Source organism: Tarenaya hassleriana, unplaced genomic scaffold (genome assembly GCF_000463585.1).
Source record: "Tarenaya hassleriana unplaced genomic scaffold, ASM46358v1 Cleome5, whole genome shotgun sequence".
Classification (NCBI taxonomy): domain Eukaryota; kingdom Viridiplantae; phylum Streptophyta; class Magnoliopsida; order Brassicales; family Cleomaceae; genus Tarenaya; species Tarenaya hassleriana.
The window spans coordinates 5,026,355-5,037,009 of record NW_010967707.1 but is presented as its reverse complement, the minus strand read 5'-3'; the positions used below and the strand labels follow the sequence as shown (position 1 = coordinate 5,037,009).

The following is a 10,655-nucleotide window of genomic DNA, read 5'->3' as shown; positions in this document are numbered from 1 at the left end:
TCTTGTAGGGAATTAATGGCATAAAATCATATTTAGAAAGGAAAAAAAAAACGAAATCCAGATGGAGATTCTGGAATCGTAGAACAAGAACATCATAAATGCATGTCGTGTGGCCAAGTGTGTTTTTTCTTTCTTGCTTCTTGCTTCCAAAGAGCCCACATGTCTCCGCCTCGCAACTTCGAAGAAAATTAATTAAATTAAATATTTACAGAAAATAAAGATAAGGAGAAATACAGAAAGAAAACGAGGCTTTGGATCCATCGACCCCATTGGACTCTTTTCTTTCTATCTTTTTTTTTTATATATAAAAAAAATTGGTTGCATGGAGAATTCCCAAAAATCAAAACAGTAGTGTTGCAGTTGCTGATGGTACCCCCCCCCCCCCCCTTTTTTTTTTCTCGCGACTCTGCAACATCTAAAACTGAAAATTCTGTGTGCAGCATAATGGACAGATTGCCAAATGCTCGGATTGCTTTCATTGGAGATGGACCATACAGGTAACAATAGCTCTAAAGAAAGTTCATTCATTTCTCTCATCTGTAATGACCAGAGAACAGCTATGTCACATTTTCCTTGATTCCTGGGCATTTAAAAAAAAACTGCGCTTAGCTGAGCATATGATAATCATTTATGTTCTTAGAGAGGAGCTAGAGAAGATGTTTGCCGGCATGCCAGCAGTTTTCACGGGGATGCTGCAAGGGGAAGAGCTCTCACAAGCTTATGCGAGCGGAGATGTGTTTGTGATGCCATCTGAGTCAGAGACGCTAGGCCTCGTGGTACTGGAGGCAATGTCCTCAGGTCTCCCTGTCGTGGCAGCTCGTGCTGGTGGAATCCCCGACATTATCCCCGAAGAACAGGTCGAGGAAGAACACCTAACATGTGTTTGTGGTAATGAATGTATTAATCAAATGCCCTTTTGAGCTGATTGATTGTAGTTGTAACTTGTAATGGTTTAGGAAGGTAAAACCGGGTTTCTGTTCAATCCGGGGGATGTGGAGGATTGCCTGAGCAAAGTGAGACAACTACTGGATGATCCTGAGAAGAGGGAGACGATTGGAAAAGCAGCAAGAGAAGAGATGGAGAAGTATGATTGGAGGGCTGCCACTAGAAAGATACGCAACGAGCAATACAGCGCCGCCATTTGGTTCTGGCGGAAGAAGAGATCTCAGCTTCTCGGCCCTTTCCATTGGCTGGTGAATCGGCTCTTTCCATCGCCGGAAGTTGATGTCTAGATTGTGAAGATGACAAGATTGGTTGTCGGGATGATATGAGGATTGTGTGGATAGTTATTGTTTGTTGTTTGATTGATTGTCAATTTGTTCATTGAAGGTGCTTGTTGTAAGATGTTAGATGATATTGTACGGATTTTTAGTTGATACGTGTATATGTATGTTATATGTATATGCATATATATAGCTTCTAACAATCTTCTTTGGCTGTCTAAATGTCGTTGTACATTTGGAAATGTAGTATGGTAAGTTAGAAAATTCGTACAGATTCTAGACAAGTATAACAAAATTTTTATGAACAAGTGTGTAAAATCTCAATAAGGCTTTAATATGATTAATAGAATAAGTTTGACGATTTCAAGTTTTCACACCTAGTACAAGTTTATTATTAATTTATTTGTTAAATAATGAAAATTTATTTTAAACTTGTGATTGTACATGAACTGCACGAACTATTATATATTTATAATATACATATTTGATAAGTTCCAACACATGAGATTTATACAACAACATCAATAGTTGTAAGTATTTATGATTCAATTTTAATTCTGCACAAGATCTTATATGTTACGTATTAAGATCACACTTTAGTAGATTTAATTTCATTCTAATATTTTCTTTACTTATATGATATGGTTTCTTTTAATGTTCATGTAGAGATGATATTCTTGACATTATTAGTTTTGTCCGGAGATTCGAAAAGAAGAGGAAGAGCTCCTTCTCTTTTTTGAATCTAGATGAATGTCGGTTGGGATTGGGGGTTCGGAATCCCTACCGTTACAATGGCTATCGCAATTATGTTTTTCTTCACAGATCGTTAATGTTACAGAATTCAAGAGCTCGAAGGAAGTCCTATCACGAAGATTCCCTAAGTTATTGTTACATCACTAAAGAAGTTGAACGCCAAAGTTCTTGAAGATAAATCTCTTCTTTATGAGGGTGAAAAGTTAGAGAATACAATTAAAGGAAGCCGCAAGTTCAAGCACACCGACAAACTCACGCAAATGTAGATACATGTTATAAAAAGTCCAACATAAGTTAGTTTGTGGTCATTCACATGAACAAAATACATATTCCAAATTCTTTATGGGATTTTCGACAAGGCTGCAGTGCATAGTGAGTGCGATAACCCGAGTGGTCCACCGAGTCCTTGGAGGCTATGCACGATCACACAAGTCGAGTAGCTCAAAGCGTTGATCCGTCTTTTGCCTATTTTGGCCTATAGTGTACAACCAAAATGAGTTATTGTCCGTCTGTTAAGGAAACACTATGGACCAATATGGGACCTCATTTCACCATTCCTTCTGCCTCACTCTCCCACTTTGAGAGTCTCAACATCGTCATCTTGGCACCAATCTATGACCAAACCATCGTCCCTTTCGCATGCAAATTCATCGGACACGAACGTGGGGTCACCCAACTCTAACGAATGGGTATCGATATCGTCATCTCCATCCTCTCCATGATCTCATGAGACATACTCGAAACCGTACGCCTGAACCACATGAGAACGTACAACTCTTCCACCACATGAGATTTTGTTAAATAATATAAATTTATTTTAAATTTGTGATTGTACATAAAATGCACGAACCATTATATATTTATAATATACATATTTGATCAATTTCAATACATGTGCATGGATTTCGTAATCTCCATTTTCTCCATGCATTTCAATGAATATCCTTTAAATCGTATGTTTAACTTTGCAAGAAGGAAACCAGAAATTAGCAGGCATAGTCTAAAATTTTATGCAAAACTAAATGAAAAGAGTATAGACGATATAACGATCGAATGAAAAGAGTAAACCGATAACAAAATTCGGGATTTCGAAAACTGATAATATATCAAGATTATGCAACAATTTTTTTAAAGATATTTCATTAAATATAACAAAATATTTATAAATAAAGTATTAAAGCTAATCCGTAAATAGAACTATGTATAAGATAATAATCTATAGTAACACGTATTATTTCACTTTTTTTTTTTCTATTTATCCAATTATAGAAAACAATCTTCGCCATAGGAATATGACACGTCTTTCATTGGTGGAATGTAACAAAATGTAATTATTTGCACAAATGACCATTAATTTTTTTTTATTTTATTTATTTTTATCACCCAAGCGATTGCTTGTTCAAGGTGATGTCCTCCAGCTAAGAATTTTCTTTCAATTACTACCTTAATTATTCCCTTAATATAGTTTAAAATTAAAATATATCTTACTTTGTTATAAAAATACAAAAATCAGAATCTTCTACATAAAAAAGATACCAAGAATCTTTGCCACCTAACATCGAATTCATTATTGTACAAGAATGTAACGAAGATATTTTTCATTGTACATGAGTTGTATTTTCATTATTTTGCTCTGTTTGAATCGATTGGCTAGATATTTCCATATTTTGTACTTTTGAGCAAAATTTAGTAAATATCTCGATATGGTCTAGATACTAAAAATATTAAAAATATCAAAACTGAATTTTTAGTTTCCTAAATGAGGGTCTCTAGACAAAATTAATATAAATATGCCAGTAACATTGTTATAAATACGAGGGGTTGAATGGAAATTAATGGGATAAAATGTATACTAACGTACAATGTATGAGGGGATTTTGAAAATACAATTAAATATAAGGGTGTAATTATGAATAATTCTAGCCCGGATCTGTTTCATTAAATTGGTTATAAATAGGAGGAGAGGGAGCATTATCAACAACGTGTAAGGTCTCTGTCTCTATTTTTCCGCCGAGCTGTTACATCTCCGGCCGCCGGGAGGACGCCACCGCCGTTTCCCCTGTATCCGCCATCTCCACCGCCTCTTCTCTGCCGGAAAAAGTACGCGCGGTATGTGCTTCACTGTTTCTCACTCTCTTTCTCCCAGAAAATTTGTATTCCACGAGAGATACAGATTTGATTTTGTTTATATCTCTCTCTCATGGATTCCTTGTCTCGATCTAGCATTAACCTTCGATCGGAAATACTGACGATGTTTTTACGAAGCGCATGCATGTATAAGACATGTGTGAGGGGAAGTTCTCAAATGCTCAGATAATTATTCATCTAAATCATTGTTTCAAACATTCTTTGCTTACCACTAGTTAAGTATGAGAAATTCTCATAAAATTTACCTTAGTCAGAAACTCGTTATCCTATACCTTTGTGGTTTTTCGCACTCAGACCAGAAGACTCGGAAATTTCCACAATGACTGAAGAGGATATCTATACGCAAGATGGAACGGTTGACATACGCAAAAGGCCTGCTAATAAGAAAGAAACCGGAAACTGGAAGGCTTGCAGATTCATTCTCGGTATTTCACAAGCGATCCAAAGAAATATCCTTTAATCTCTCTTCCTAAGAAATTTCAAATTCCCATCAATGTAGGACTTTGCTAACATTTATATTGATCAATGGCTTCGTAAACTATGGTAGGAAATGAGTGTTGCGAGAGGTTGGCTTACTATGGAATGGGTACTAATCTCGTGAACTATCTCGAGAAGAACCTCAATCAGGGCAATGTTGCCGCCGCAAACAGTGTCACGAACTGGTCTGGAACGTGTTACGCCACCCCTTTGCTTGGAGCCTTTCTTGCGGATGCATATTTGGGTAGATACTGGACAATTGCCTCCTTTGTCATAATCTATGTCTTTGTGAGTTTTTCTTGATCAGAAAGATTTACTTTTTCATTTTTGCAATCAGTTACAAACTTTTCTTGATGTACAAGCGTGAGAAATTTATATGATATGACTTCTTTTCATGTCTGAGTAGGGAATGACGCTCTTGACTCTATCAGCTTCTGTTCCGGGGCTCAAACCTTCATGTCAAGGAGATGTGTGCAACCCGACTACAGGACAGACTGTTGTCTTCTTCATAGCCCTTTATATGATTGCCCTTGGAACTGGTGGCATCAAACCATGTGTTTCCTCATTTGGGGCAGATCAATTTGATGAATCAGATGATGCCGAAAAGAAGAGGAAAAGCTCATTTTTCAACTGGTTTTATTTCTCGATCAATGTTGGCGCTATGATTGCGTCATCTGTTCTCGTTTGGATTCAGATGAACGTCGGTTGGGGCTGGGGTTTTGGAGTCCCAACCGTCGCAATGGTTATCGCGGTCATGTTTTTCTTCGCGGGTAGTAAGTATTACAGACTTCAAAAGCCTGGAGGTAGTCCAATCACAAGAATTCTCCAAGTCATAGTTGCGGCATTCAAAAAATCAAAGGTGAAAGTCCCCGATGATAAGTCTCTTCTTTATGAGGTTGAAGACGCAGAGAGCACTATCAAAGGAAGTCGCAAGCTTGAGCATACCGACAAACTCACGTATGTGTGATACATGTTATAAACTTCATATCGACTCTTATATGTTGATCGTTTTAGTTGATGTCAACATAGGTTTTTTGTTGTCATTTTGTGTTGATTATCAAAACCGCATAAATGAGAGATTTTGTTTCACCCTTTTACAGGTTTTTCGACAAGGCGGCAGTGTATAGTGAGAGTGATAATCCAAAGACTAGTAGTCCACCGAACCCTTGGAGGCTATGCACAGTGACACAAGTCGAGGAGCTCAAAGCATTGATCCGTCTCTTACCTGTGTGGGCCTCAGGAATCGTCTTTGCAACAGTATATAGCCAAATGAGTACAATGTTCGTCCTCCAAGGTAACACCATGGACCAACACATGGGACCTCATTTCACCATCCCCTCCGCCTCACTCTCCCTATTCGACACCCTCAGCGTCCTTTTTTGGGCGCCTATTTATGACCAATTCATCGTCCCATTTGCACGTAAATTCACGGGGCATGAACGCGGATTTACCCAACTCCAACGTATGGGCATCGGCCTCGTCATATCCGTCTTCTCCATGATCACGGCAGGCATCCTTGAAGTCGTACGCCTAAACTATGTGAGAACACATAATTTATACGATCAAGAAACCGTACCAATGACTATATTCTGGCAAGTGCCTCAATATTTTCTGGTGGGTTGTGCGGAAGTGTTCACGTTCATAGGACAGCTCGAGTTCTTCTATGACCAGGCTCCCGATGCCATGAGGAGTCTATGTTCCGCCTTGTCCTTGACGACAGTTGCTCTCGGAAATTATTTGAGCACGCTACTAGTTACGGTGGTGACGTCAGTGACAACGTCAGGAGGGAGGCTGGGTTGGATCCCTGATAACTTGAACAGAGGTCATCTTGATTACTTCTACTGGTTGTTAGCCATCCTGAGTTTACTCAACTTTTTGGTCTACCTCTTGATATCCAAATGGTATACTTACAAGAAAGCGGCAGGGAATACCCTCTGATATTACCGAAAGTTGCGACATTTGTTTCTCGTATTATTCAATGTCTCTAATATTTCTTTTTTCTGTTTTAATTAGTTTGAATTATCGTGATGTTATTAGCGACTTTAAATAAAATAAATATATATAGTTTGTGTTGGTGAATATACATATTGGTCTCGCCATCTCCATCCCTCAAACTTTTTTTTACTTAAAAAAAAAAGAACCGAGGAAGAAAAACTTTAACAACGATATGTAGAAATAGAACGTAAATTGATTATCTAAACATAATTAATCTATATTTATAAAATTTTCAAAAGGAATAATGCAACTTCTTTCTTTATTTTTTTAAATGTAACATTCTAAACAATTCTAATAAATTTGTTATTAACAAGCGTAAAGTTTTATTAAGGCTTATTACTTAATACAAGTTTATTATTATAATTTAACTTATTTCAAAGGTGTGATTGTACATAAACTGCACGGACTATTATATGTTTATAATATACATGTTTGTTAAGTTCTAATGCATGTGTATCGACTTCGTCATCTCCACTCTCTCAATAATTTCAATGAGTATCATTAAAGTCGTACGTTTAAATTACGTGATAACATATACATACAACTAAGACCAAAAGTTCTTCGATAAGGCTGCATTGTATAGTGAGAGAGATAGCCCGAAGACCAACTGTCCACCGAACCCCTAGAGTTTATGCACGATCACACAAGTCGAGGAACTTAAAAGCATTGATTCGTCTCTTACATGTTTGGACTTCTGGAATCGTCTTTGCAAAGGTGTACAACCAAAGTACCACATTGTTTGTCCTTCAAGGAAACACTATGAACCAACACATTGGACCTCACTTGACCATCTCCTCGACCTCAGTCTCCCTCCTCAACATCCTCAGTGTCGTCGTCTTGGCACCTATCTACGATCAAACCCTCGTCCATTTCACACGGAAATTCACCGAACACGAACGCGGGTTCACCTAGCTCCAACGCATAGATATCGGCCTTGTCTCCTCCATATTCTCCATGGTCTCAGTGGGCATACTCGAAGTCACACGTCTAAATTACGTGAGAACACATAACCTCTACGACCAAAAAATAACTTTATTTTGGCAAATCACATATATTAACTTTACTATGATATTGTTCTTGCCATTTGCATCCCTTAATTTCTTTTTCCTTAAAAAAAATAATCAAAGAAGAAAACTGTTAGCCACGACAACTAGAAATAGAATATAAATCGATTATCCAAATCATAATTATTTGTATTTAAGAGAATTTCAAAAGCAATTTCTTTCTTTTCTTTTATTTCTACCACAAATTAAGAGAAACTCTTTCTTTTATCTTTTTATATGTAACAAATTGAAAAAATTGTAATAAATTTGTTATAAAAAAAAGTGTAAACTCTTAATAAGGCTTATTGATTACTTAAATTTTGTGCACTTAATACACGTTTATTATTAGACTATTGGTTAAATAATTTAATTTATTTGAAACGTGATTGTACATAAACTGCACAGAATATAATATATTTACAATATACATACTATTATATATTCTCGTCAATGTAAAATTTTCCATCATTTAAATTCAGCAAAAGTTAGCTTCAATCTCTTAAGAAAGAAAAGCTTTTAGTGTGGACTCGTAAGGCATGAGTTGTGCAATGTGTATTTTTTTTATATATAATTTGATCAATGACATTGTAAACTATGGTAGGAAACGAGTGTTGCGAGGTTGGCTTACTATGGAATGGGTACTAATCTCGTCAACTATCTCGGGAAGAATCTCAGGGCAATGTTACGAAATGGTCTGGAACGTGTTACGCCACCCCCTTGCTTAGAGCGTTTCTTACGGATGCGTATTTAGGTAGATACCGAACAATTGTTCCTTTGTCATAATATATGTCTTTGTGAGTTTTTCTTGGTCACAAAGATTTATTTTTTCATTTTTGCAATCAGTTACAAACTTTTCTTGGAAGTATAAGTGTGAAAATTTATATGATATGGTTTATTTTCATATATGAGCAGGGAATGATGCTCTTGGCTCTATCATCTTGTGTTTTGGGATTCAAATCTTTGTGTTAAGGAGACGTGTGCAACTCTACAGGACATATACCATTGTCTTTTTCATAAGTCTTTATATGATTGCCCTTAGAATTGGTGGCATCAAACCTTGTGTTTACTCATTTGGGTCAACTCAATTTGATGAGTTAGATAAGATCGAAAAGAAGAGGAAAAACTCATTCTAAATAAGGCTTATTGATGATTTAAACTTTGTACATATAAGTTTATTATTAGACTATTTGTTAAATAATTTAACTTATTTCAAACGTTTGATTGTACATAAACTGCACAAGCTATTATATATTTATAATATACATATGATAAGTTCAAATGCATGTGTATCTATTTAGTAATCTTCATTATGGAGATCTCAATTAACATCTTTAAAGACGTACATTATAACATATACAACCAACAAATTGTGTCAATGACTATATTCTGCAAATGTTGTGTGTTACACGTTTCACGTTTACCGGACAGCTTGTTTAGAGAGGTTTGGGACTGAAATTTATATATCCCTTACTCATGATATATAGAGGACCACATGTTTACTTAATTCAGATTTTGTTTTCTATCAAAATCATTTATTCATATATATAGAATAATAAAAATTATATATGTACATAATATTTATTGCAATACATAATATTTAATTTATTCTTCATTTTTTTCTAAATAGAAGAATTTCAAGTAAAATAATATGTTTATTACTTTACCAAAAAAATATGTTTATTAAAGTGCATATATATATATATATATATATAATAAAAACTATAAAGCCTATATCGTATAAATGATCTTCCATGTAATTTTTTGGTTTCGTCTAAAGATAAATACATTTAGGGAATTGAAAGAGACAAACCCTTAGTATGAAATGGTCGAATTGAGCGTGAAGGTCCATTGTGTAAAAATGTGAAATTATGGGGAGAAATGTTTGATGTTTTGAAACTGTTTAGTTCTCTGGTTTGTCATTAATGTTTTTTTTTGCTGTAAATATTTGCTTATTTTAAATATAAAATAAATTGAATATGATTTCGTTATTAGATTCTGTTGTATTATTTTTCCTTGTTCTACCGATCAAATTATAGAAAACAATCTTTGAGTCTTTGACATAGAAGGACACATTGTTTTTTACTTTTTTTTATTTTATATTTGTCCTCAAGGCTCAAGCAATTGTTCGTAGTATCTACAGCAATGGAATTTCTGTCAATTTACAATCTTAGTCATTCTTTTAGTATAAGTTTTAGAAATAAAATTATCTCCTATTTTGATGTAAAAATGCAAAAATCAAAATCTTCTATTTTTGAGAAAATAATAAATACCATTCTACGAATATATTACAGATCATATTGAACTCATTATTGCGTAAGAATGTAGTGAAGATATTATCATTGCAAGCGAATGAATTTCATAATTTGGCTTGTGTTGATTGGCTAATTATTTCAATATTTTTTTCTGATACTCTAAATATATACTCTCTCTCTATAACTGTTGTGAAGGGAAGTTTTCTTGGAGGACGATGACAGAATATACGCAAGATGGAACGATCGACATACAGAAAAGGCCTGCTAACAAGAAGGAAACCGAAAACTGGAAGGCCTGCAGATTCATTCTCGGTATTTCACAAGTTTCGCCCAAAAACAAATCTCCCATTTAAATTATCTTGCTCAAATTTCACATTCCCATCAATGCAAGACTATATATATATATATATATTGATAAATGACGTTGTGAACTTGTAATGTTTATGGTAGGGAACGAGTGGTGTGAGAGGTTGGCTTACAACGCAATGAGCAATAATTTGGTGAACTATCTCGAGAAACAACTCGGTCATGGCAATGTTGCCGCTTCCAATAGTGTCACCAACTGGTCTGGAGCTTATTACGTCACCCCCTTGCTCGGCGCCTTTCTTGCAGATGCCTATTTGGGTAGATATCGGATAATTGCAATCTTTGTGATAATCTATGCCTCTGTAAGTTTTTTATTTTCTCATTTTTCTAAAATCGTATTACAAGTTTTTCCTAAACTTATATACATGATATGGTTTTTTTTTATGGTTGTGTAGGGA

At 35.3% G+C, this 10,655-nt stretch overlaps 2 protein-coding genes and 1 pseudogene across 2 annotated transcripts in view; all 3 read left to right on the top strand.

Moving 5' to 3' along the window:
• LOC104827042 (sulfoquinovosyl transferase SQD2) overlaps positions 1 to 1,428 on the top strand; it is a 4,171-nt gene extending 2,743 nt beyond the window's left edge. The window contains exons 10-12 of the mRNA XM_010560060.2: positions 441 to 497; positions 641 to 857; positions 957 to 1,428. Coding sequence (XP_010558362.1) covers positions 441 to 497; positions 641 to 857; positions 957 to 1,232 — 550 coding nt within the window. The 3' untranslated portion in view covers positions 1,233 to 1,428. The remainder of the gene's footprint in view (positions 1 to 440; positions 498 to 640; positions 858 to 956) is intronic.
• A 2,546-nt stretch (positions 1,429 to 3,974) lies between these two features.
• Positions 3,975 to 6,672, top strand: LOC104827041 (protein NRT1/ PTR FAMILY 8.2-like). The gene is made up of 5 exons (XM_010560059.1): positions 3,975 to 4,085; positions 4,419 to 4,549; positions 4,672 to 4,889; positions 5,008 to 5,558; positions 5,702 to 6,672. Exons 2-5 carry the CDS (start codon positions 4,444 to 4,446, stop codon positions 6,537 to 6,539), a joined length of 1,713 nt encoding a protein of 570 aa, XP_010558361.1. The 5' UTR covers positions 3,975 to 4,085; positions 4,419 to 4,443; the 3' UTR covers positions 6,540 to 6,672.
• Positions 6,673 to 10,106: 3,434 nt separating this feature from the next.
• The window catches only part of LOC104827459, a 2,441-nt pseudogene continuing 1,892 nt past the window's right edge, over positions 10,107 to 10,655 (top strand).

Coding starts and splice junctions, on each gene's coding strand:
- LOC104827041 (XM_010560059.1), top strand. CDS start 4,444: ATGACTGAAGAGGATATCTATACGCAAGATGGAACGGTTGACATACGC. Junction 4,550..4,671: donor GGCTTGCAGATTCATTCTCG/GTATTTCACAAG, acceptor AAACTATGGTAG/GAAATGAGTGTTGCGAGAGG. Junction 4,890..5,007: donor TTGTCATAATCTATGTCTTT/GTGAGTTTTTCT, acceptor ATGTCTGAGTAG/GGAATGACGCTCTTGACTCT.